This window comes from Chlorocebus sabaeus, chromosome 12 (genome assembly GCF_047675955.1).
Source record: "Chlorocebus sabaeus isolate Y175 chromosome 12, mChlSab1.0.hap1, whole genome shotgun sequence".
Classification (NCBI taxonomy): domain Eukaryota; kingdom Metazoa; phylum Chordata; class Mammalia; order Primates; family Cercopithecidae; genus Chlorocebus; species Chlorocebus sabaeus.
In genome coordinates, this window is record NC_132915.1 from 83,172,567 (window position 1) to 83,200,340 (window position 27,774).

At 41.3% G+C, this 27,774-nt stretch overlaps 2 protein-coding genes across 3 annotated transcripts in view; one reads left to right on the forward strand and one right to left on the reverse strand.

The window, feature by feature from the left end:
* FKBP15 (FKBP prolyl isomerase family member 15) overlaps positions 1–21,191 on the reverse strand; it is a 54,530-nt gene extending 33,339 nt beyond the window's left edge. Inside the window, exons 1-7 of one of the 2 annotated variants that reach the window (XM_007968378.3) lie at positions 21,033–21,191; positions 10,783–10,898; positions 7,842–7,926; positions 7,153–7,222; positions 3,623–3,697; positions 3,194–3,292; positions 173–322 (exon numbers count right to left, since the gene is read on the reverse strand). In XM_007968378.3, the coding sequence (XP_007966569.3) occupies positions 173–322; positions 3,194–3,292; positions 3,623–3,697; positions 7,153–7,222; positions 7,842–7,926; positions 10,783–10,898; positions 21,033–21,085 (648 nt within the window). In that variant the 5' untranslated portion in view covers positions 21,086–21,191. Of the gene's footprint in view, positions 1–172; positions 323–3,193; positions 3,293–3,511; positions 3,584–3,622; positions 3,698–7,152; positions 7,223–7,841; positions 7,927–10,782; positions 10,899–21,032 lie in introns of those variants that run through there. The other variant, XM_037983772.2, reaches the window with a different exon arrangement.
* A 194-nt stretch (positions 21,192–21,385) lies between these two features.
* SLC31A1 (solute carrier family 31 member 1) overlaps positions 21,386–27,774 on the forward strand; it is a 40,334-nt gene continuing 33,945 nt past the window's right edge. The window contains exon 1 of the mRNA XM_007968369.3: positions 21,386–21,520. The gene's annotated coding sequence lies outside the window, so the exon portion shown is untranslated. The remainder of the gene's footprint in view (positions 21,521–27,774) is intronic.

A 27,774-nucleotide genomic window follows, 5' to 3' on the forward strand; every position in this document is an offset into this window, starting at 1 on the left:
TGAGGATTTTTTACACATTCACATTTCATAATGTGCTCCCAAAGCAATTGCAGTGTCTAAAGTGGGGCTCCTATTTGACAACAGCAGCAGTTCACAGTAATAGTATCTTCCCTGGGAATAGCCCTCATGCTATGTAAGTTTACAAAAGAACTTGCAAGGTGCATTTTCTTACCTGGCCCAGCACATGATTCTGAAAGAGCCAGCCGGTATAGGCCACTTCCAGAGAATCTCCAACTTCTACAGCAGGGCCTTCTGCCACAGTGAGGTCCTGGGAGAGCACTGCATCCAGGTAAGAGGTACTGTTGCACTTAGCAATGCACACCTGCAAGACAAAATCGAAGCAGCATAAATGTAGTTTAAGCTCAGTAAGTACTTATTCCTTTATTGCTACTGCTCTTTCTCAAATAGCTTCATCCACTAACAAAACAGATTACATGTTTAGAAGTAAACCAAATGAAAGTTAGTTATCTTGCCAGGAATCAAAAGTGCCTAGGAGTATGGCTTTGTAGTCAGAATGTCTGAGTACAGATCCAGGTACTGCCACTTACTAACTTTGTGACCCTGGCCAAATAATCTCTATGTACCCAAGATGGAGATAATGCTTCACACATCTCATAGGATGGTTATGAAAATTAAATGAGCTAATATAAGTAGAGTACTTGACAAGGTATCTGGCAAATAACAGTAAGTACTTAATAAGCATTAGCTATTGATTACGATACTGATTTACTGTTTCAGTTTTTGGGAACCTAGGAAAGAAAGGGGAACTTCGAAAAAATGTCAAAAAGCACTTCTAAAGACTGCAGTAGAAAGGGCATTTACAAAATCATGTTGCAATCCCAGAATCCACATCGATGCCACCTACAGATTTGGCCATATTATCTTAGCATAAATCTTAGACAAAGGAGTCAGAGGCATCTTTGTGAATAATTATTCTATTTATGAATAATTATCCTTGGGCTTGTGTTTTAATATTATTAAGCCCTCAAAAGCAATATACTATGAAAGATCTTTAGACTATGAGTTTAGAAAAATGTGGATTCAAGACCCAATTTTATCAATGTTTTAATATAGTATCCATTAGAAACTTGCTGCTCATTTTCTTTTAAAGAGTTCCAGAGGCCAGGCGCGGTGGCTCACGCCTGTAATCCCAGCACTTTGGGAGGCCGAGGCGGGCGGATCACAAGCTCAAGAGATTGAGACCATCCTGGCCAACATGGTGAAATCCCATCTCTACTAAAAATACAAAATTTAGCCAGGAGTGGAGGTGTGCGCCTGTAGCCCCAGCTACTCGGGAGGCTGGGGCAGGAGAATCACTTGAACCGAGGAGGCAGAGGTTGTAGTGAGCTGAGATCACACCACCGCACTCCAGCCTGGCAACAGAGCAAGACTCCATCTCAAAAAAAAAAAAAAAAAAAAAAAAAAAAAAAATTCATTATTGCAATCAAATAAAAACAATGAGGCATCATTATTTTTACCAAGTGACGAAGACCAAAAGAAAAAAAGGATCATTCTAAATGCTGGCAAAGGTACAATGAGAAAATTGCTATAAATGTGAAATAGTACAATCTTTCTGAAAAAGCAGTGTGCCAAAGTGTATTAAGAACCTAAAAATAGGCTGGGTGCGGTGGCTCAAGCCTGTAATCCCAGCACTTTGGGAGGCCGAGACGGGTGGATCACGAGGTCAGGAGATCGAGACCATCCTGGCTAACACGGTGAAACCCCATCTCTACTAAAAAAATACAAAAACTAGCCGGGCGAGGTGGCGGGCGCCTGTAGTCCCAGCTACTCGGGAGGCTGAGGCAGGAGAATGGCATAAACCCAGGGGGCGGAGCTTGCAGTGAGCTGAGATCCGGCCACTGCACTCCAGCCTGGGCGACAGAGCGAGACTCCATCTCAAAATAAAAAAAAAATAAAAATAAAAACTAAAAATATCTGGACCTTTTGACTGAACCGAATCACTCACTTACTGAAACAAAGCTTATGGAAATATGTAGGGAGGAAAAAAGGACAGACTTCTATAAAAAATGCTCACCTCGGTTTCATTTATTGCAGAGATAGAAAACAATCTAAGTGCATAACATAAGGTAATGATTACATCAACTAAGAAACAAATGTTATGGGCTGAATGTTTGTGTCCCCTCCGAATACTTACACTGAAATCCTAATTCCCAGTGTGACAGTATTAGGAGGTGGGGCCTTTGGGGGGTAAGTAAGCCAGGAGGGTGGAGCCCTCATGAATGGGATTAGGGACCTTATTAAAGAGATACCAGAGAACCATCTCACCCTCTTTCTACTATGTAAGGATACAAGAAGAAGATAGTCTGCAACCCAGAAGAGGGTGTCACTAGAACCCAACTATGCTGGCACCCTGATCTCAGACTTTCAGCCTCAAGAACCATGAGAAATAAATTTCTGTTGCTTAATCATTCTATGGTAATTTGTTAACGGTAGCTTGAACTGACAACATGCATACTATGCAGCCTTCAAAAATGTTTCCAAATAGTTTTTCATGAGATAGGAAAAGATGAATTATACATTTTTAAATACAATAAGCAAGATAAAGAACTATTAAAGGATTATATCTACTTATGTATATCACGCATAGAAAAAAGGAAATAGTGGTTACTTTGAGTAGTAAGATTATGAGTGATTTTTTTTTTTAATGCTTTTCTAAATTTTCTACAATGAGTATGTAGTAACCTACTCTCTCTCTCTCTCTCTCTCTCTTTTCTTGTACAGATGGGGTTTCACTATGCTGCCCAGGCTGGTCTTGAACTTCTGGGCTCAAGCGATCCACCTGCCTTGGCCTCCCAAAATGCTGGGATTACAGGTGTGGCGTGAACCACCACACCCAGCCTAAAACATTCTTTGAAAACACTACTTTTTAAAGATAGTTTTATTTATTCCTTAAGATAATTTATGTAGTAGAAAAGTTTTTAATATAGTAAGATTACATTTAGCCTTTCTCTTTTAAAAAAGAGAAAGGCTAAATTGTCAAGCAGTTTCAGTAAGTATTCCTATTATTTTCCTGAAATCATACAATAGGCTGAAGTGGCAAATTTAGTGGGTTTTTTAATGCTAGTCACTAACAAAACACAGCAGATTATGGGGTTTCTATATGTTTCCCTAAAATTAAGGGAAATCCAAACAAGTATTCTGGCTTCTCACAGGGAGAATAAGATATTATCACCTGTTTATTGAACTCCACAGCAGCTTTTTCCGACTCAAACATGATGGACCAGTTCTGTCTTTGGTCATCATAAAAGGTGCTATAGTTATTGGGGCGAACCTGGAGAAAGGAGAAATGTATATAATGCATCCACAAGCAGTATTATACCAGATAAACATGACTGCCTAAGCTCACAGAGTAGGGTCATGACTCAGGTGGACCCAAAGAGAAGTATCAGAGATTTTTCTTCTTCCCTCTCACCCTCCACCATTCACCCTTTAGTCCACATTCCCAGAAGGAGCCAAGAGACCTTTCTGAAAGGTTCTGTTAGATACTTACAAGGACACCCAGGGATGAACAAGTGGATCTAATTTCTACTAGGTACAATCAGACCAATCTCTCCTGTAAACCTATCCCGAAGGAGCTAATGATTACATGATGAAGTCTTACCATTAGCTCAAAGTTCACATGAATCCTAGCAACCGTAACTGGCTGTTGCTGACTGATATAAAGAAGAATCCTATACTGTAGACAAGCAACGACAGAAAAAAAAGAGAACAGAAGTTAAAAGGCAACATAAAATCAGCAATATGTATCGGGGTTGTGCTTCATACAGCTATTAAACTCAAAATCTTTTCATCCTTTAAGGCCTCAACTGTAAATTTTATCTTCTCACTATCCACATTAATCTCTCATTTTGGCCTTGCTGTGTAACTGTAATTGGCAATGTCTTCGTTTTGTTAGTGTTTGGGGTGACTAAGAGAGAGTGGCTGATTGTGTAAAAGAAAATACAAATTGTTTTTAAATTGATGAAAAACATAAAATACATGTACATTATACATATATATGCCCATGTGACCATTAACTGATTTTTAAAATAGCAGAGCATTTCCCACACCACAGGAAGCTCCTTCATGCCCTTCTTAGTCAGTAATCCCCACCCTGAGGTAACCAATATTCTGACTTCTATCACTGATTAATTTTGTCTTTTCTTTTTTTTTTTCTTTTTGAGACAGTGTCTCTCTGTCGCCCAGGCTGGAGTACAGTGGAACAGTCTCTGTTCACTGCAACCTCCACCTCCCGGGTTCAAGCAATTCTCCTGCCTCAGCCTCCTGAGTAGCTGAGGCTACAGGTGCATACCACCATGCCCTGCTCATTTTGTATTTTTAGTAGAGACTGGGTTTCACCATGCTGGCCAGGCTGGTCTTGAACTCCTGACCTCAGGTGATCCACCTGTCTCAGCCTCCCAAAGTGCTGGGATTACACGTGTGAGCCACCGCACCCAATTTTGCTATTCTTAAATTTGTATAAATGGGATTATACAGAGTATACTCTTTTGCCTTGCTTCTTTCACTCACCGTATCTGTGAGAGTAAGCCTTGATACTTCACGTTGCAGTACTTTGTTCTCTTCTATTGTCATGTAGTATTATATTATGTGAATATACCATAAACTCTTCATTCATTCTCCTGTTTATGAACATTTGAGTTGTTTCCAGCTAGAGGCTATTATGAATGACACTTCTATGAACATCCTCCATGTCAAATTTTTTTTTTTTTTTTTGAGATGGAGTTTCACTCTTGTTGCCCAGGTTGGAGTGCAGTGGCATGATCTCGGCTCACCACAACCTCCACCTCCCGGGTTCAAGCAATTCTCCTGCCCCAGCCTCCCAAGTAGCTGGGATTACAGGCATGTGCCACCACACCTGGTTAATTTTTTTGTATTTTTAGTAGAGACAGGGTTTCTCCATGTTGGTCAGGCTGGTCTCGAACTCCCGACCTCAGGTGATCCACCTGCCTCAGCCTCCCAAAGTGCTGGGATTATAGGTGTGAGCCACTGCGCCCAGTCTCTCCATGTCTTTTGAAAGACAGACATTCATTTCCCTCAACTGAAAGAATGTCCTTTAATGTTCCTTGTAGTGCAAATCTACTACAATGAATTCTCTCACTTTTGTTTGGCTGAAAATTTATTTTGCCTTCATTTTCGAAGGACATTTTTGTTGCTACAGAATGCTGTAATAGGCAGGGTTTTGTTTTCCTTATAGCACTTTAAAGATGTAATTCTACTGTCTTTGGATTCCAATTATATAGACGTCAGACCATGTCCCACATCAATCTTTGCCCTAGTCTCTTTCTATTATTTCTTCTCTCTGTGCTTCAGTCTGAATATTTTCTATGGAACTGCCTTCGAAGTCACTAATTCTGTCTTCTGCTGTATTCTTACTCTGCTAAACCTATCCAATATGTTCTTAATTTCAGAAACTGTATTTTTCAAATCTAGAATGCCACGTGATTATTCTTATAGATTCTAATTTTTTAAAGTCTCCACCTTTTCATTCCGTTTGTACTTTTCCTCTATTTTCTTTAAGATATTATTCCTAGTTGTTTTAAGTGCTTTGTATGTTAACTTCAATGTCTAGATTATTTGTGAGTCTGCTCCTAGTTTATTTGTTCCCTTGATTATCAGTTACATTTTCCCACCTCTTCACATGTCAAGTAATTTTTGACTGTAGGCCTAACTTGTATATAAAACAACATAAGGGATAAAATCATAAAACTCTTGGAAGAAAACATAGAGGTAAATCTTCGTGACCTTGGTTTTGGTAATGGATTCTCTGATAAAACACTAAAAGTACATGTAACAAAAGAAAAAAATTAATAATATGGAGTTCACCAAAATTAAAAACTTTTGTACATCAAAGGACATTATCAAGAAAGTGAAAAGATAATCTATAAAATATCTGCAAATAAGGGTTTCATACTCAGAATATATTAAAAGACTACTACAACTCCACAACAAAAAAAAAATCCAATTTTTAAAATGGGCAAAGGGCTTGAATAGACATCTCTCCAAAGAAAATACATGAATGGTCAATAAGCAAATGAAAAGATACTCAACATTAGACATTGGGTAAAATGCACATTAAAACCACAATAAAGTACCATTCCACACCTACTAGAATGGCAAGAATTTAAAAATAATAATAATAACAAAATGCTGGCAAGGATGTGAACAAACTGAAACCCTCATACATTGCTTGTAGGAATGTAAAATGGTGCGGCTGCTGTGGAAAACAGTTTGGCAGTTTCTCAAAAAGCAATACATAAAATTACCATATGAGTCAGCAATTTCCACTCTTAGTATACAGCCAAAACAGGAACTTGACCATATACTTTTATGTCAGTCTTCCTGGTACATACTTTGTCTATTCCCAACAGACAAAAGGTATAAACAACCCAGCGTCCATCAACTGATGAATGAATAAACAAAATGTGGTATATACCTATAATGAAATATTATTCAGCCATGAAAAGGAATGAAATACTGACACATGCTAAAACATGGGTGAACCTTCAGGACATTATGCGAAATGAAATACATCAGTCACCAAAGACAAATACTGTTATGATTCCACTTATATGAGGTACCCAGAAAGGGCAAATTCATAAAAACAAGAAGTAGATTTGACCTTATGGGGAGTTGGGAAAAGGAAGAAGTAGAGTTGTTGCTTAATGGTTACAGTTTCTGTTTGGGAAATGTATAGTAGTGTTGGTTGCTCAACCAATATTATGAATGCAATTAATAGCACTGGATTATGCACCTAAAACAGTTAAATGGCAAATTTTATCTTATATATGCATATCTATGTGTATATATATATATATGTGTTCGTGTATGTGTCTGTGTACACACACACCCCACAATTAAACAACAAACAAATAAAAAATGCCCAAATTTGTAAGGTAGGATCATATCACAAAGGTCAAATTTAACAATTTTGAATGGTTGGATTTGTTTGAATGCACAATAGTAACCAAAATGTGATCATTTACTATATACCTGATATTATAAATTAACATTCAATACAAACAATCATCTTTATCTTCTGATAAACAAAACATTGGGCAAGTCAGATAAAAGCCAACTCATTGGTATTATTTGGGACATCTGAATATACATGAGATGTGGGAGCACTCTCACCTCTCTGGCTGTGTGGTTCCCCAGAACTGCAGCACCAAATTTGCCCTGCTTTACATATTGACCATTTGTGCTATAGAAGGAAGAGAAACAACAAGTATTAACACTTCCCTAAACTCTGCAGAACCAGCTTTCTTTTCTGCCACAGAGAAGTGGGAACAATAGTCATTCAGCCTCTAGACAGGCACACAGGTGAGCAGTTAGTTTTTTTTTTTTTTTGAGACAGAGTCTCGCTCTGTCGCCAGGCTGGAGTCCAGTGGCACGATCTCGGCTCACTGCAACCTCCACCTCCCAGGTTCAAGTGATTCTTCTGCCTCGGCCTCCCAAAGTGCTGGGATTATAGGCGAGCACCACCACACCCGGCCCAGCAGTTTATAATTTAAAGCTCGTATGCTACTTCCTTACTCTTTAAATATAAATATCTATCATTCTTGCTATCTCAGTGGAGAGGTTTTCTTTGAGTATTTGACAGTTGTTGAGGGTACAAGCACTTCCTAAAGAGAGTAGTCAAGATAATGGCTTTTCAAGTTTTACGGCAGAAATCTCCAATTCAGATGTTAAAAGTACTACTGAGATTTTGTCCGTGGAAGGGCTGAATAACCATTTTGCAACAAACAGTTTTTCGAGAAAAAGTAGCTTAACTGCACACCCTGCCAACAAACTTCAGAGAGCGTTCCTTCTCAGCGACTTACTATCGATATGCATGGACTGCTGTCGCAACCAGTATTGCTGGAGTGCTCATGGTGGCTGGTGCTGTTTTTGGTGTTGTCTGATTTCCTGAAGATGAACAAGAAAACAAAGTTGTCATTCACTTCTAAGTTTAAACTAATTTTTTTTTTTTTTTTTTTTTTTTTGAGATAGAGTGTCACTCTGTTGCCCAGGCAGGGGTGCAGTGGCGCGATCTCGGTTCACTGGAACCTCCACCTCCCAGGTTCAAGCAATTATCCTGCCTCAGCCTCATGAGTGGCTGGGATTCCAGGTGCGCACCACCACACCCAGCTAATCTTTGTATTTTTAGTAGAGATGAGGTTTCACCATGTTGGTCAGGCTGGTTTTGAACTCCTGACCTTGTGATCCATCTGCCTCAGCCTCCCAAAGTGCTAGGATTACAGGCATGAGCCACCACACCCAGCCTAAAACTAATTTTTAACCATTGAACTAGCTTCAAAATTGATCTTATTATAAAGATCACAGTTAGTGTTGTAATGCTTTTATTATTATTATCCTTAACTGATCCACAAAGCAGCCCTATGATCTAGTCTGGGGGTGAAGAAACTGAGCTTCTAATCACCCAAGTGCCTCACAATTATACTATTATAGTGCCTAGGTCTGAAACCCAGGTACTTGGGAGGCTGAGGCACGAGAATCGCTTGAAACACCGGAGGCAGAAGTTGCAATGAGCCAAGATCACGCCACTGCACTCCAGCCCGGGTGACAGAGCAAGACTGCATCTCAAAAAAAAAAAAAAAAAAAATTTTCCTTGAACAGAGAAGGTCTTCTGTATTGCTACTTTATTTGTAAATGCCTAAAGAAAACTCTATAGGCAATCTTGCCTCTATAGCTCCCACTAAAAGCATAACAAACTCATAGTTGCTGTCTTCTGATTTACACAATCAAGTTAGGCAGGTGCAGTGGCCAGGAGTTCAAGGCCATAGTGCACTGGGATGGCACCTGTGAATAGCTACTACATTCCAGCCTGGGCAGCAAAGCAAGACTCTGTTTCCAAAATTAAGTAAAATAAAAAATAAAAATAAAAAATCAAGTGTTTTCATTGGGTGGTGACTAAGGTTGTTTCTTTTTTTCCCATTAACTCAACCACTTCAACTCTGAAACACACTGCTGATGAAGAGTTGCACCATGGGAAATATAAAAGCACAGCCTACTAGAAATCTGGCCAGGTTATGACTTGGAAAACAAGAGAAGCACCTACAGCAAAACTGCCTAAAGTAATAGGTAATATTTAAAGCAGGGGTCAGCAAACATTTTCTGTAAAGGGCCTATAGGTTGTGGTATAATATGAAATATGTTTGTTCTTTGTCCTTGGTTCCTGACACAGTGCTCCCAAATCTCTTGTAATTTCCTGAGTGATAAGAGTGGTAGGAACATCTTTTGTATAATCCAATTTTAGCCAGCATGGTAAGGAAGGAAGGCCCCTTTGCTTTAACCTACACAACAAAAGTAACTTTGAAGTGACCAGTTGTTTTTTGTTCTCTTTCTGCTTTCTTCAGCCCTCTTCTGCCTATAAAGCCAACCTCCTCTGCTCAGCTCATCACAACATTCCATTTTATAGAATGAAGTGTTGCCCAATTCTAGAATCTCAAATAAAAGTCCACCAAGATCTTAAAACTACATGTGTTATAACTGTATCATTTGACAATGCTAATGAGTGGGGCCCTACAGGGGTGGAGCCTCAGGATGGAGCCTACAGCTAACCTGCCCAGATAAAGGAAGTGAAAAGTAGGTCTTCCTTCTTGCCAAAATCTGGACAGTGTCTACTTAAGAGTGCCTTGGGCAGAGTTTGGGAGAGCGGTGTTCACATGGGGCAGAAAGTCTTGCTTTCGAATCTCTCCATCAGTTCCCAAGAAAGCACACACCATCCAGCTACTAGAAATTAGGATCCCAGATCTTAGAGAAGCACCCACCACTGGGGGTGAGCTTAGCCAGACTGGTCAAGGATACACAACCTGGCATGTCCCTTTTGGAAGGTTGCTAACCCTTCCATCTAACCTGTTAAGACACAATCCTAGTGCCAGTTGTGATGGCTAATACTGAGTGTCAACTTGATTGAAGTACACAAAGTATTGATCCTGGGTGTGTCTGTGACGGTGTTGCCAAAGGAGATTAACATCTGAATCAGTGGACTGGGAGAGGCAGACTCACCCTCAATCTGGTTGGGCACCATCTAATTAACTGCCAGCATGGCTAGAATAAGTCAGGCAGAAGAAGGTGGAAGGGGCTGACTTGCTGAGTCTTCCGACTTTCATCTTTCTCCTGTGCTGGATGCTTTCTGCCCTTGAACATCAGGTTCTTTGGCTTTTGGACTCTTGGACTTACACTAGTAGTTGGCCAGAGGCTCTCAGGCCTGCAGCCACAGACTGAAGGCTGTACTGTCGGTTTCCCTACTTTTGGGGTTTTGGGACTCGGACTTATCCATTACTGGCTTCCTTGTTCTTCAACCTGCAGATGGCCTATCATGGGGCTTTACCTTGTGATCGTGTGAGTCAATTCTCAATTAAACTCCCTTTCATACATACATATTTCCTATTAGTTCTGTCCCTCCAGAGAACCCTAATACACTCTTGCTTTTGTTTTGTTTTTTGTTTTTGTTTTTTTGAGACGGAGTCTCGCTCTGTTGCCCAGGCTGGAGTACAGTGGCACGATCTCAGATCACTACAACCTCTGCCTCCTGGGTTCTAGAAATCCTCCTGCCTCAGCCCCCCTAGTAGCTGGGATTACAGGCACGCACCACTATGACTGGCTAATTTTTGTATTTTTTGTAGAGACGAGGTTTCGCCATGTTGACCAGGCTGGTCTTGAACTCCTGACCTCAAGTGATCCACCCACCTCGGCCTCCCAAAGTGCTGGGATTACAGGTGTGAGCCACCTTGCCCAAGCAATACACTCTTAACTTACCTGTTGCTGCAGTTCCCTGGCCTTTCTTAGGCTGTTTTGGGGCTGTGTACTGGAAAAATTCATTTCCATGGCCAGCTGCTGCCTGATCCAGACCAAAAAGGGAGGCCAATCTGGCACTGTCAATAGAAAATGAAAAATGAAATTTCACTGATATATCCCAAACCTGGAATTACTATAAAAGCTGCTCATCTCCAACCTTGAACAAATACTTCCTTGACGACATCCCACCATTCAATACTAGAAGCACTTCCAGCTAGGAAAGCTGATTAAAAAAAAGAACGAGAGAAAGAAAGGAAAGAAAGAAAGGAAAGAAAGAAAGGAAAGAAAGAAAGAAAAGAAAAGAAAAGAAAAGAAAAGAAAGAAAGAAAGAAAGAAAGAAAGAAAGAAAGAAAGAAAGAAAGAAAGAAAGAAAGAAAGAAAGAAAAATACTGGACACAGCAAAGTGTCTTTGAAATCAAGATTGTATATGTGATTTGAACACCATCAGTTGACCCTGCTCATCCCCAGGATCTTGGTCATTTCTTTTTTCTGGACCTCAGTTTTTCCACCTGTAAATTGAAGTGATTAGTTCAGATGCTCTCTATGATATCTTCAAACTGTAAATTCTTGCTTTTAGCAAATCACAGTTTCTAGTCACCCTTACTGATTACTCCCCCTCCTGCTTTTGCCAGTTTATTCAATTGAAACGAAGCTATGATACAAACTTACCCATCAAACATGGTCCCTGACATCCTTTCATCTAACAGAACTATTCTCTCATCATCCCACACAAGGAATCTTATGCTCCCACCATTCCACTGAAATTCATCTTGCTAAGATCACTAACAACTTTTTGTTTGTTTTTGTTTTTGTGTTTAGATGGAGTTTCACCCTGTTGCCTAGGCTGGAGTGCAGTGGTATGATCTCGGCTCACTGCAACCTCCGCTTCCCAGGTTCAAGCGATTCTCCTGCCTCAGCCTCCCAAGTAGCTGGGACTACAGGCATGTGCCACCACACCCGGCTAATTTTTGTACTTTTAGTAGAGATAGGGTTTCACCATGTTGGGCAGGCTGGTCTCGAACTCCTGACCTCAAGTGATCCACCCACCTTGGACTCCCAAAGTGCTAGGATTATAGGCACGAGCCACCAGGCCCGTCCGATCATCACAACTTCTTTGTTACTAAACCCAGTTTACCAGACCTTATCTTATTTGACCTCATACCACCTTTTTATACTGTTAATTAATTTGTTCTTGAAATTCTTCTCTTGACTTCTGCAGGGGTTGTGGAAGGAACAGGTCCAAATAAGATATCAATAAATACTAATGCAATCCTTGGCTTGTTTTGCCCCATTTCTCTGGCTTCTCTTTAACTCCTTGGGCTCTTCTTCTTCATTTGCCCAACCTTTAAATGTCCATGTCTCCAGGGCTTCATGCTTTCTCTGTCTTGGTAGGGTTTCATACTGTCTCTCTCTACTTATTTACCTTGGTATCAAATGCTATCCAAATGCTGATGATGCTCAGATCTGTATTCCCAGCCCAGAACTTGCTCCCAAGTGCAAAACAACATAGATATCCCACAGGCAATACAAATGTAACATGTCCAAACCAGAACTCACATCCTCCAATGCCCACTGCCCCAGCAAAACTTGTTCTTCCTTTTGTGCTCCAAGACCACTGCCAGTTTCAAGGATTCCAGAGAAGGACTCAATGGTCTCAGCATATAGTGGTACTCATGACTAAAATCTATTACAAAAGGATATACAGCAAAATCAGCAAAAGTAAAAAGTGCATGGGTTGGCTGGGCACAGTGGCTCATGCCTATAATCCCAGCACTTTGGGAGGCTGAGACAGGAGGATCACTTGAGGTCAGGAGTTTGAGACCAGCCTGACCAACATGGTGAAACCCCATCTTTACTAAAAATACAAAAATTAGCTGGGCATGGAGGTGCACACCTGTAATCCCAGCTACTCAGGAGGCTGATGCAGGAGAATCGCTTGAACCCGGGAGGTAGAGGTTGCAGTGAGCTGAGATTGCGCCACTGCGCTCCAGGCTAGGCAACAGAGCAAGACTCCGTCTCCAAAAAAAAAAAAAGAAAAAAAAAATTATCCAGTCTTGGGGGTAAACATTTGGAGTCCTAGCTACTTGAGAGGCTGAGGCAGGAGGCTCAATTGAGCCCAGGAGTTTGAGACTACACTGAGCTATGATCATGCCACTGCATCACAGCCTAGGTAACACAGCAAGACTCTGTCTTCCCTAAACCAAAAGAAAAGGATTACTAGATCATCATAAATGCCATGAGAATGAGACCAGTGGCGTTATAAGAAGAAGAAGAAAGATCTGAGCTAGTATATCCAGCATGCTTGCCATGTGATGCCCCATGCCATCTCAGGACCCTGCAGAGAGTTCCTACCAACAAGACCTTCACCACATACAGCCCCTCTGACCCTGAACTTCACAGCCTCCATAATTGTAAAAAAGAAATTCCTTTTCTTTATCGCACTTTAGGTATTTTGTTACAAGCAACAGAAAACAGACTAACATATCAGCCAAGAGCCAACCTTCTAAGCAGGGCTTTTTAGGAATAATAGTCTCAGGCTCGCTGTGTTAACTCTTTAAAACAATTTTTTTTTTAGAGACAGGGTCTCAATCTGTCACTAGGCTAGAGTGCAGCAGGGTGTCCATGGCTCACGGCAGCTTTTGCGTCCAGGGCTCAACCAATCCTCCGACCTCAGCCTTCCAAATAGCTGAGACTACAAGCATGCACCACCACACTCTGTGGATTCTCCCACCTCAGCCTCCCAAGTAGCTGGGACTACAGGCATGCACCAAGAAACCTGGCTAATTCTTGTATTTTTTGTACAGATAGGGTTTCACCATGTTGCCCAGGCTGCTCTTGAACTCCTGGGCTCAAGTGATCCACCCACCTTAGCCTCCCAAAGTTCTGGGATTACAGGTGTGAGCCATTGTGCTCAGCCATGAAACATATTTCTTAAATGGTAAGACCTGATCTGAATGGATGTTGTGTTAGCAGGCATGAAAACAACATTAATCTTATACATCTCCATCAGAACTTGTGAGTGACCAGGTACACTGTCAATGGGCAGTAATAATTTGAAAGAAGGCTTTTTTTTTTTTTTTCCTGAACAGTGAGTCTCAACAGTGCATTTAAAATATTCAGTAAAGTATGGTACAAACAGATGTGCTGTCATCCAGGCTTTGTTCCATTTACAGAGCACAGGCAGAGTAAATTCAGCATAATACCTAAGGGCCCTAGGATTTTTGGAATGGTAAATGAGCAATCGCTTCAACTTAAAGTCACCAGCTGCATTATCCCCTAATAAGAGTAAGCCTGTCCTTTGAAGTTTTGAAGCCAAGCACTGACTTCTCCTCTCTAGCCATGAAAGTCCTAGATCTTCTTCCAATAGAAAGCTGTTTTGTCTACACTGAAAATCTGTTGTTTGGTGTAGCCACCATCACCAGTTCTCTTTGCTAGAACTTCTAGATAACTTGCTGCAGCTGGAAATTACTTGCTGCTTCATTTAGCACTTTCATGCTATGAAGATGGCTTCTTTCCCTCAACCTTATGAACCTCTGCTCACTTCCAACTTTTCTTCTGCAGCATCCTCACCTCTCTCAGCCTTCACAGAATTGAAAAGAGTTATGGCCTTGCTCTGAATTAGGCTTTGGTTTAAGAAAATTTGTGACTGATTTGATGTTCTATCAGATCCCTCAAACTTTCTCCATGTCAGCAATAAGGCTGTTTTGCTTTCTCATCATTTGTGTGTTCACTGGAGCAAGCACTTTTAATTTCCTTTAGGAATGTTTCCTTTGCATTCACAATACGGCTAACTGGCACAAGAGGCCTAGTTTTTGACTTGTCTTTGTTTTTACACTCCTTCCTCACAAAGCTTGATCATTTCTACCTTTTTTAAAGAGAGAGGTGTGCAACTTTTCCTTTCACTTAAACACGTAAGGTGGTTGTAGGGTTATTCATTGGCCTAATGCCAATATTGCTGGGTCATGGAGTATAGGTAGGCCCAAGAAGAGGAAAAAAAGATAGAGAACTGCCAGTCAGTGGAGCAGTCAGAACATACACAACATTTATCAATTAAGTTCACTATTTTATGTGGGCGTGGTTTGTGACAACAACAATTACAATAACACCACAGATCACACCATAACAGATATAATGCCATTGAAAAAGTTTGCAATATTCGGAGGATATATGTGTGTGTGCGTGTATGTGTGTGTGTGTATATATATATATAATTATTATTATTTTTTTCTTTGAGATGCAGTCTCACTCTGTCGCCCAGGCTGGAGTGCAGTGGCACAATCTCGGCTCACTACAACCTCCGCCTCCTAGGTTCAAGAGATTCTCATGTCTCAGCGTCCCAAATTGCTAGGATTACAGGAGCGCACCACCATGCCCTGCTAATTTCTGTATTTTTTAGTAGAGACATGGTTTTGCTATGTTGGCCAGGCTGGTTGCAAACTCCTGGCCTCAAGTGATCCACCCACCTCAGCCTCCCAAAGTGCTGGGATTATAGGTGTGAGCCACTGCAACTGACCAAGAGAATATTTTTGAATATTAAGAGAATTACCAAAATGTGACACGGAGACACGAAGGGAGCAATTTTGCTGTTGGCAAAATTATGCCAACAAACTCGCTCAACACAGGGTTGTCCACGACCTTTATTTTGTAGGAAAAAAAAAAAAAAAAAAATCTGCAAGGCACAATAAAGCAAATCGAAAAAAAAAAAAAAAAAAGAGGTATGCCCAGGGTCTGGTATGTAATAGGTTCAATAAATGAATTCAAAGCTTAGTCTGACTCTTAGTGCCTCTTCTCCAAAGGCATCCTTAGTTTAGGTGAAGTAAACATGGAAACTTCCCAACAAGTTATTTTGGCTTTTCAGGTTTTTTCAAAACTAGTTTTATGTATAGAGAAATACACTAGCATTTTACAAAATAAATTTGATATGACTTGAAACTATTACCTTCTTTTCTCAAAGTAGTCTAGTGTAAGTTTGTTTCCTGGAAATAGGCCAGAAATGCCTACCGTAAAGGACTAAGAGGTTTAAACGAGATTGTAAATGCAGTGCTCGTGTGAGAGCAGCACTGGCCTAAAAAGACATCAAGGAATGCTTATGGAATTTAGAAGAGAGCAAGATTTTTCCTTTCAGGCAGGAAAATTTGGGCAAATTGCCTAAAGGAATAAGATTCTGGAAGAGCTGCGTTTCACTGTCTTTAACATAGTGAAAAATGTACAAAGCTTAGCACCTAGTTAAGATAACATATAAGAAAAGAATGTCCTTGTTAGCTACAGTAAGCCATTGGTATTGGGCTTGCTGTTTTAATTTTGCAGGTATCGCCTTTTTAAAAGGAAAGACAAGAATGTCATAAGTGAACTATGTTTCCATAGATGTTCTAAAGACCAGCCAACTGAAGACTACAAAGTCAATCCAAAAGCCAGGTCAACCTAATTAGTTTTCAGATTAATTCCAATTTCTTTTCTTCTTTTTTTTTTTTTTTTGAGATGGAATTTTGCTCTTGGCGTCCAGGCTAGAGTGCAATGGCAGGATCTCAGCTTACTGCAACCTCCACCACCAGGATTCAAGCGATTCTCCTGCCTCAGTCTCCTGATCACCGAGATTACGGGCACCCGCCACCATGCCTGGCTAATTTTTGTATTTTTAGTAGATATGGGGTTTCACCATGTTGGCCAGGCTGGTCTTGAACTCATGACCTCAGGTGATCCGCCCGCCTCAGCCTCCCAAAGTGCTGGGATTACAGGCGCAAGCCACCACGCCCAGCCCTTTTTTTTTTTTTTTTTTTTAATGAGACGGAGAGTAGCTTTGTCGCCCAGGCTGAGTGCACTAGCACAACCTTGGCTCACTGCAACCTCTGCCTCCCAGATTCAACCGATTCTCCTGCCTCAGCCTCCTGAGTAGCTGGGATTACAGGCACCCATCACCACACCCAGTTAACTTTTGTATTTTTGTAGAGATGGGGTTTCACTGTGTTGGCCAGGCTGGTCTCAATCTCCTGACCTCATGATCCGCCCACCTTGTCCTCCCAAAGTGCTGGGATTACAAGTTTGAACCACCACGCTTAGCCCCATTTTCTATTAATATTTTTAATGGACTCCACATCAACTTAGGAGATAAGTTACTTGTAAATTTTTAGCAAAGGCATGGTGGCTCACTCTCAGAGGCTGAGACAGGAGGACCGCTTGAGGCCAGGAGTTCAAGACCAGCCTTAGCAACATAGCAAGACCCCATATTTACAAAAAATTAAAAATTAGCCAGGCGTGGTGGCATGCGCCTGTAGTCCCAGCTACATGGGAGACTGAAGCAAGTGGATTGCTTGAGCCCAGGAGTTCGAAGCTGCAGTGAGCCATGACTGTACCACTGCACTCCAGCCTGGGCAACAGAGCAAAATCCTGTCTCAAAAAATAAATAAATCAACAAAAATGAATAAATTTTTAGATTTTGCCACTACTAAAGAACTCTCAAATGTACACACTCTCCCTTATGTTGGCAAGAATGAGTTTGCAAACTCTGGACTTCAGTCAATGTTTATAATTCATAGGAAAAGTCATTACAACATTAACTACATTAAAAAAAAAATGTTAGACAATGCATTTAGTCGCCAAGGACCTCACCTCACCTCAGTTTTATATTACTTTTCTTTCTCATCAAAAACAAAAACACATGCATTTATATTGTATCAATATATTTTAATAAATGGATTATTTTTGTTGGTAAAGTATTAATACTTTTTAAATAAACTGACATCAAACATCTATTGCAATAATAACAACAATAGCACATAGGCAGGTCTGGTGGAATCTGCCTACCTGATTTCAGATCCAGGCTCTATTACTTTCTAGCTGCATGATGTTGGGCAACTTACCTCTCTGAGCCTTTCTCATTTGTAAAATGGATATAATAGTTAATAGTACCTCATAGAGAAGAGTAAATACACTAATGTATATATACATTTCTCACTTGTAAACTGGGCATAGTAGGTAAAATTACTTCATAGAGTAGAAGGAAGGAATAAATACAATAATGTCTATGTATTCCTTAGAACAGTGTGTAGCATTGAGTAAGCACAGAGTATGTATTTATATACTTGTGAACACATCCTATTATCTCAAAATGTGGTTCAACTCAGATACCCCTGCAAGGGTGGAAGCATGCTTGATTGACATACAAGTTGACCTGCAACCATAAACTGATATTAGCATTAACATTAAAACTATAGAACTGGGAAAGGTCTCCAAGTTTATCTAGGTCAAACCTCATTATTGAATAGGTTGGGGTATGGAGAGACAAGGATGGAAGATAATCTGTCCAAAATCACATTCCTAACTGGGGATAGAATCAACATTAGAATCTAGGCTTTTTCCTATCTTTTACAGAACTTAAAATGCTTTCTGGGCCGGGCGCAGTGGCTCAAGCCTGTAATCCCAGCACTTTGGGAGGCCGAGACGGGCGGATCACGAGGTCAGGAGATCGAGACCATCCTGGCTAACACGGTGAAACCCTGTCTCTACTCAAAAGAATACAAAAAACTAGCCGGGCGAGGTGGCGGGTGCCTGTAGTCCCAGCTACTCGGGAGGCTGAGGCAGGAGAATGGTGTGAACCTGGGAGGCGGAGCTTGCAGTGAGCCCAGATCGTGCCACTGCACTCCAGCCTGGGCGACAGAGCGAGACTCCGTCTCAAAAAAAAATAAAAATAAAAATAAAAAAAATTTAAAAAAAATAAAATGCTTTCTGATGATCAGCTAATTTATCTTTTTACCCCTTTAGATCAGTGATTTACCATTACTATGCTAATCAGATCTGCCTACACATACCTTTATAATCTAAAACAAATATATACCTAACTGGCCCCTTAAAAAATGCTTTGTAATTATTATTCCTGGGTTGATTTTATTCTACTACTAAAATAAAAGTTTCTTAGGGACAGAAACTGTGCCTTATTCCTATCTGGATTAGCTGAAGCCAAGTACTATTACTTCATTACTATTACTTCCCACAACAGTGAGGAATGGGCTAAAACAAACTAACAAACAAAAGCAAGCCTCTTGATTACTACTTCTACATTAATAGCAAACTCTAAGAGGCCTAAAAGTTCAGAAGGCAGATTATCAGATACTTCCACTTCTATGAGGCTTGGATATCCTTAATGGAACCAAGCAAGTCAGGTGTTTAAATCAAGAGACTTGGAACTTAAGCAAGTATACTTATAGTAATATATGGCTATAAAAGAGGAAGTGAAAAGCAGCTGCAGTATTCACTGTCATATGTTCTACTTCCTTAGAGAAAACTAAAAAAGGAATAGCTAAATCAGAGAATGTTGGTGAAACTTTCTGTATTCTCAGTGTTAAATTTGATTTGGTTTTCCTGATAACCGTGGGGAACAAAAATAAACTGCAACTTTGCTTAGCATGTCTTTTATCATCAAATTAGCTGTTGTCTATGTCTAGGAGTACAGTCACATGCCTAGAATTCAAGTGTCCCAGATCCTTGAGAAGACTGCTCAGGAAAAAAGAATAGTTGAGCCACCAAGAATTTATCTCTGGCCAGGAATCTGGAAAAGAACACATGACTGTCATTACTTATCCCATCATTTTCAGTCAGCTTGGACTGATTGTTGCAAGAAAATTGGGAGCCCTAACATTACAGACTTCTCCCAAATACTTTCACATAGTGAAGGATGTGAATTTAAAGTATAACTTTCGAAATTTTCAAGTGGTCTAATATACGGCTATACACAAAACAGGTTTGTTGGAAGGAACATTAATTCAAAAGGCTGGCTACAAACAGAGTCAACAGCAGCAAGGAGTTTGGACTGTATGGAGATTTGTTAATGTTTTGGGTGGAACAGGGAAAAAAGGAACCAAAGCACAGCTTAACTCTAAAATAACTGAGAAACAGAAAGAACTCAAAGTGGAACTAAGTGAATGCAGGCCATCTAAAGAGGGGGGTACGAAGGGAAAAGAGTGGTGAGAGTAAAAAGACTTAAGGATAGGTAATATAGAGCTAGCCAGTGTAAATCAAAAGTTCCTATTTAAAGACAAAAGAAGGCCAGTGTCATTTTATGGTCACTCATCTATTAACTCATTTGTTTATGTATTGTCTATGACTACTCTCACCCTACAAGGCAGAACTGAGTATTTGTGGTTGCAACAGAAACCACATGGCCCAATAGATCTCTAAGCAACTTAAGGGGAGGCACAGCAGTTTAATGATTTTTGTAACCTCTTAGTATTTAGCAGATTAAGGAGCATATGTGGTGTATTTGTCATTTTTCCAGTACATTCTTCAGCATGCACAAAATTTGTTAAGCATATATTCAAAGATAAGCTCTGCAATGATCAGAGCTTGGTAGCTCACAAGTTTGGAGGAAGTCAAGCTGTCCACTGGCACAACACAATGGAAAAGACTAAACTGACCACTGAAAGAGACAAAACCCTGCCTCTCTTTAAAGATTTCTATCCCAGGCTGGTATATATTAATATAACGCTTGAAGAAACTGGAGAATGACGGAAGTCTGTTACGTTGGTTTTAAGCTTTAAACTTTACAAAGTGCAGTTTCGCAGCTATTATTCATTCAACAGCCATTTCCTGAGCACTCACTATGTGCTATGTACCATGCTGAGTGCTAGACGGAAATGAACAACATAAGCAGTCCTGTCCTGTGAGGACTCATAATCTAATAGGTTCGGGGTACAAGAATAGAGGCAAACACACCTAACTGTAGGAACAAGGAAGAGAAAGCAATTCATTCTGCCTGAGGCTGCAGGAAAAGGAAAAGCATCCAAAACGTGACATCCGAGCTGGACCTTGAAGAATGCTAGAGCTGACCCACCAGGGCCCGGTTCTAAAGTGTCATCACCTTCTCCACGGAGAAGGGAAAGTCTCTTATCAGCCCCAGCTGACTCCTACAAAAATTCTGAGGCAGTAAGTTTCATCAGCAATCATTCCCATTTCACAGGAGAAATTGTGACCCAGAATGCAAAAGGCAAACCCCAGGGTTATCTTCGCGCCAAGAGAGATGCCGGGTCCCGAACCTCAGATTGGCAGAGTCAGCACAGTTGGAAGCTCTGCCCAGATTCTGAGAGGTGTAGAGCACCGGAATGTGTCAAGAGTCTCCCCCCGGAAGTTGGGAAAAGGCCTGAGAACAGATCGACCCCCCTCCAACAATCCGCCGGTATTTCTCAGCCACGCCCTCCAGCGCATACTTCTCAGTCACTCACCCGCCGCTGGGCGATAGGAAATCGGTGTCGTCCTCGTCCCCCGCACCGAACATTGCGTTGGCTTTCACCAGGCTGCAATGAGGAAGCTGGGTATTTCCAGAGTCCCAGGGCTTGTCACCGCCGACGTCGTAAAATGCCGCGGCGGCGTGCTGCTTTCCGGCAGCGTGAACTCCCTCACGGTCTCTGGGCCGAAAGTAGTCTAGGCTCTGGAGAAGGTGGGGCAAAGGCAAATGAGAGGCTCGCGTGGGCACGCGCGCCGCGTGACGTCAGGCCTCTCCAGCCCGCAGGGGGTCGGAGCTTCACATTCTCGTGCAGGGATTGGTCGGTAATGCTAGGGGGCGGGAGGGGGCGGGAAATCCTCGGCCTAGGTGGCGGTCGTGGACACGTCGAGCCGGGTAGAGGTGGACGGGCCGTTCGAGGAGTCGTAAGGGGGTGACGGGTTAAGATTGAGAGAGAGAGGCGCCAGTGGCTGGACTCGACCTGGGAAGGTAAGGCTTCTCCCGGCCCCTCTCTAGCACCCCTGTGCATGGGTACCATCCTTTCCCCAGCGGGACAAGGACCCTTCTGGCCGCTCTCCTCAGCTCCGCGGAAGAAGAAAGAGCGCGGGACTGGAGGGTTAAAGACTTGGGCTTCGGCCCGGTCCCTGCAGTGGCATAGCCAGAGTGACCTTGGGCCGGGGTGCTCGGTGCCTCAGTTTCCCCGTGTATGCAACCGGCCATTTGTCCAGTGCTTCCATGTGCCGGCTGGTGCAGAAGATTTTAGAGCTCAGAGGTCATCGATTTCGATCCCGGCCTCCTCGTAATCTCAGAATTTACAGATAGGGAGACGAAGGAACTAAGCACCCGGGTGACTAGTCCGAGGTCACAAAGAGTAAAGGGCAGACTGAGACTGGATTCCTCGTCCTTTGATTCAGGACATAGTGAGCTAGTGCGTGAACAAGAACCTTACCAGCCCTTAAGCACTGTGTGCCCTTACAGAATGGCTATTGAAAGACTGTAGCATACACCTCGAGGAAAATTCCCTTTCTAGAGTCCACCTGTATTCTACGCAGGTGAGGTGCAGAAGAGCTAGGATATTCTGGCGGTGGGTGATGGAAAGGAGGATACTTTGGAGGCAGACACATCCCCAGCCCGACCTTGACGTGGGTTTCCCTGGGTCTTCCTGCGACAGTCCTCAATCAACATCAATTGTGAAGGACTCCTCTGACTCCAGTTTCCACCCTATCTGTATCTTACCTAAGTATTTTTTTGGTTAACCTGGTTTCATTCTCGAAACAATCCTGGGGTAGTCCTGGCTTAGACAAGGTGTGGCTCAGGAGATAGTGTCCCAGTGTAGCGTCCACAGACTCACTGGAGTTCTTGGGCTTCCCCTCACAGTCGGGTTGGTACTACAGGTGTCCCTTACCTGAATGTTTCAATCTGTCAGTATGAAATTGAAGCGAAGTTCTCCCTCCCAGAGAACTTTGCACCTCCTGGCAAAGATGTTAAAGCAGCGAAGCCTCACAGTTCGAATGATGCAACTGGAATCTAAGCACTAGAACCGGAAATGGAACTAGAATCTAAGGACTAGCATTAGAACTGTTGCAGTAGGTCTGTTTAGTGTGTGAACTTGGCCACCTCTTAGAGGTGTTGGGGGAATAACTGGATTAAGTACCATGGCACTTTTTAATCACTCTCCCCAATACTGGTCACTGTGATTGCAGCCCTGAAACATCTAAATGTTTAACAGAAAGAGCTTGCTAGCCCCTGGCCTACATTATCTATGCTATTTTTAACATAGAGTGAATACTTAAAGTCACTTGCAAAGCAGTCTCACTGCAGAATCTTTCTAGTTGTTTATGAAATGGCCTTCCAGCCTTTTCTTTAAAAAAAAAAAAATGGCCAAGGGAATATTTGAACTCTGATCTTGTATTCTTGGGTGGAGGTGTTTTTATCCTGGATGTTTAAGTAGCTTTTTAGGTACTCAGGAATCCTAAAATCAATAGCCTTGTTGGTGATTGGAACATCACGAACGTGCATACCCAGATTATCACTGTAGAAACACAACTGCTGATTCTTATTAGCAGTATGAGGAGGAGGAAGATGATGGTGAGTCTTCCTAGGCTTTGAAATGCAGGACTGGGTGCACCTAAAAAAAAGAAAAGAAAGCCACTATCTTCCTAAATTCGTGTATCTTCAGATTGGTAATATTGGACTAGGAATCAGGAAATCTGAATTCCTGTCCCAGCCCTTCTAACTCAACTCTGAGTTTGGTCCAGGCTCCCTAAACACTGTAAAACAAGTGGATTAGACCTGGACTTCTACTGAGTAATTCTTGGGGATACAAAAGCAAGTAAGGTACAACCTTGATCTCAAGTTTAAAGTAAGCATTTTTGTTTATTTGTTTTGCTTAAGTATACAACTTTTAGAATATTCATGAAATGTATTGTCAACCCCCTGAAGATTGGCCAGGAAGCAGCAATTTTTTTCCTCCACCCTCCACCCTCCTTCCTCCCTCAGGGAAGCAGCAATTTTAATAATTCTTTTCAAATTATCAGCAATTTTGCAACAGAGATGACAGTCTTTATATACGAGTATGCCCATACTAATCTGTACTGATGCATGCATTTGAAAATTAGTAGTTTAAAGTTATAACCAAGTTATATCAGGTATAATGACAGGAATATGAATTAAATGCAGGTTCTAGGGCATCTATAACATTCACTCAGTTACTGAAAGCAGACTTTTAGGGCCATTAGTTGGCTAACTGAAGAAGTACGTTAAAGCAGGGAATCACACAGATAATAGTTACATACATAACATTTTAACAAAGACATAAACATTCTTTTGCCATTCTTTTAACATAAGGCCTCAGCCTTTTCTTGGAATGTAGGACCCTGTTGCCTGTTTTTATAAGTAAAGCTTTATTAGAACGCAGCCTTGCTCATTTGTTTATGTATTGTCTATGACTACTCTCAGCCTACAAGGCAGAATTGAGTATTAGTGGTTGAGACAGAAACCACATGGCCTTCAACACCTAAAATGTTTACTTTTGGCCCTTTACAGAAAGAGCTTGCTAGCCCCTGGCCTACCTTTATCTATGGTATTTTTAACATAGAATAAATACTTAAAGTCACTTGCAAAGCAGTCTCACTGCAGAATCTTTCTAGGTGTTTATGAAATGCCCTTCCAGCCTTTTCTGTTGTCTCCCACACCTAACAGCAAGTTTATGTGTTATCTGTATGCTCACTTTTTTTTTTTTTTTTTTTGAGATGGAGTTTTGCTCTTGTTGCCCAGGCTGGAGTGCAATGGCACGATCTCGGCTCACCACAACCTCCACCTCCCGGGTTCAAGCGATTCTTCTGCCTCAGCCTCCTGAGTAGCTGGGATTACAGGCATGTGCCACCATGCCCAGCTAATTTTGTATTTTTAGTAGAGATGGGGTTTCTCCATGTTGGTCAGGCTGGTCTGGAACTCCCGATCTCAGGTGATCCACCCGCCTTGGCCTCCCAAAGTGCTGGGATTACAGGCGTGAGCCACCACACCTGGCCTTGTATGCTCACTTTTATCTAGTCTTTCCAAAGCATTCAATGTGGATTTTATAGAAATAACTACTAGAGAGGCTATGTCTTATAGTAGTTAAGTACTTGAGCTCTGGAGCCAAATTGCTTCGCCACTTACTAGTTATATAGGCCATAGGCAAGTTCCTCAGTTTCTGCCTTTGTAAAATAGGCATAATGGTAGTATCCATTTGTAGGTTTCTTGTGAAGATTATAGGAGTTAATTCATGTAAAGCATTTAGAACAGTGTCTGGCAAGTAGTAGGTACTCAGTGTTAATTGCTGCTGTCATTTTTCTCTTCTCATTTATACTTCATTGCTTTACATAGTATTTACATATTTTCAATAATACGCACAACTGGCATAAATTGGTTTCTGAATAAACACACTGTCACCATTGATAAGCACACTTCACAGAGGGGGAACCAGAAGTGTTGTTCCCATCACATTGGAGAATAGCCTAGTGGTGTGGTGTCAGTTAAATTGGATAAGAGAGTTCTTTGGGATAGTTTGCTAGGAGTATAAGGCAACAGTTCCCAAAAGAAAGTAATGGATTAAAATTGAAAAGGAATCCAGGACCATATTTGTCAAATACCTTGAAGGTCAAGGTAACAAGTTTGTACTTAGCTTGGTAGGAAGTGGAATTTGTTTTGTTCTAAATGGCATGATTGATGTAAAAAAGTTTAGATGGCTCAGGAGTGTATGAAGTAAAAAGTTAAATTTCCCCAGCTCCATTCCATGTCAGTAGCCACTTCATTTTTTAATGGCCCCTAGAACATGGGGTTGTTCTGAAGGCATGGTAAACACTACTTGGGGTACTGGTATTAATCTGTTAAAATTTTCAATTCAGCTTTCCTTTGGATTATAGTCTCAATTTTGAATTGAGAAAACTAAAGTTTCCATACTGAATGTGAATAAAATGAAATGACTGTTTTGAAAGTAGATATCATACTCATAAGAGTCTTTGATTCCTAAGTCTTTCTCTACCTCTTGTTTCCAACTTGGAAGTCTTGGTAGAGAAGGACTTAGGAATCAGAGGCTCATCTCTACTGTTAATTCATTTTTGCACTTCTCCCACCAGAAGTGCTACAAGAGAGAAACATGATATAATTATCACTAGAAAAGCAAAGCGTTCGACTGGGCATGGTGGCTCCTGCCTGTAATCTCAGTACAGGTGGATCGCTTGAGATCAGGAGTTCGAGACCAGCCTGGCCAACATGATGAAACCCCGTCTCTACTGAAAATACAAAAATTAGTCGGGCATGGTGGCGGCCACCTGTAGTCCCAGCTACTCAGGAGACTGAGGCACGAGAATCGCTTGAGCTCTGGAGAGGCGTAGGGTGCAGTGAGCCGAGGTCATGCCACTGCACTCCAACCTGGGCAACAGAGCGAGACTCCATCTGAAAAGAAAAAAAAAAAAAAGAAAAGCAAAGTATTTACAGAGACAAGTTGGTTTCAACTAGCAGTTGTCAGATAAGTTAGTAACAAGGTGTCACCCAAATAACTGCATTTTAAAGTTGACAGGGCAGGCCTGACTGGGGAAAAGGGAGGGAAGGGGTAGGGGGTTGCTGATGCCTGTCCTCCCGCATGCAGCTCTTAAAACAAAGCCATTTTAAAAACTTAAAAGTTTTTTGTAGTTTTGTGACTTAAGTATGACAAGTCATCAGAAGTCTGATACTTAATATATTACAATGAACAGTTTATGCCAAAAGAAATCTTATAGTAGGGCCTGGGAAGGAAATGCTTTTGAAGTTCCATTGCTTTGAGTAATATCATTTTATAATTTAGGTAACATCCCCAAGCAGAGGAGGGGCCCATCCTTAGGAATGCAAAGCCCTGCAGAGAAGGAAAGGGTTGAGAAGGGTCCACCCTACTTCTTTTCCTTTACACAATGGCCCTAGGCTTTTGTATACAACATGCTTTTGTAGGCTAAGGACATTATGAAATACAGCATGGTAAGATGGAAGCCTGAATCTCAAAAGTAAATATGAGAAGTGATTCGGAGGGAACATATAAAGAGAGCAAAATTAGAGTAACAGGTGACATATTTCCCTAGATAGAAGAGTTATCGTAGAACTATGATGAGTGTTTATATAATTTTGAAGCAGTTTAGAGCATCTAGAATGTAGTCATTTAATTTATGAAACGAAAGACAGAGAAATGCTGTAACTCGTACACCCGCATCCTCTCTCCTACCTTTTCTGATGGTTTTTTATGAGCTCTCACACAACCCATATGCATAATCTATACCTTAGTACATTTTACATGATTTTGAAATTATTTACATGTGTCCCTCTTTCACCAGAATGGGTTTCTTAAGGTTAGAGTTTCATCGTGGTACCTTCATTCAATAGGTGTGCAATAAATAGCGAAAGAATAGTCTGAGTTCCTCGGAGTTGCACAGCAAATGAGACCTAAGAACCAGATCTAGAACCTCTTTCAATTCCTAGCCCAGTACTTTTACTGCCACACCATACAGCCTCTATCTGAGATATTGAACAACTTTTTCGTTTTCATTTTCTTTTTTATTTTATTTTATTTTTTCTTGAAACAGGGTCTTGCTCTGTTGCCCAGGCTGGAGTGCAGTAGCACGATCTCAGCTCACTGCAACCTCTGTCTCTCAGGCTCAAGCAATCTTCCCATCTCAGCCTTCTGAGTAGCTGGGACTACAGGCATGCACTACCACGCCCAGCTAATTTTTTGTATTTTTGATAGAGTTGGGGCTTTGCCATGTTGCCCAGGCTGGTCTCAAACTCCTGAGCTTAAGCAGTCTGCCCGCCTTGGCCTCCTAGAGTGCTGGGATTACAGGCGTGAGCCACCATGCCCAGCCTCATTTTCATTCTCGTATTGCATTTTCATTAAATCAAGTTCCTGTTATCTTGTGTAACATATTTAATTGCATTTTCCTACTGAGTAAAATAAAGGGAACAGTTCAAATGTTTTCTAGTTTGTGTCTTACGCCATATTAATTCCCAATATTATTCATAGGCAAACCAACAACATTATTATCCAGACAGTTTAAATACTATATAATATAATTAAAGCAAAGTTTAGACAAGGAGGACCATTGTCTACCTTTCATTATAACAATAATGCAGTTAAAGCAATGCTTTGCCAATGTGTATTTGTCTGACTAGCTAGTTTTGTTTAAATCAAACTGTGAAACGCTGTATAGTTCAAAAGACATGAAAGTGAGCCTTATGTG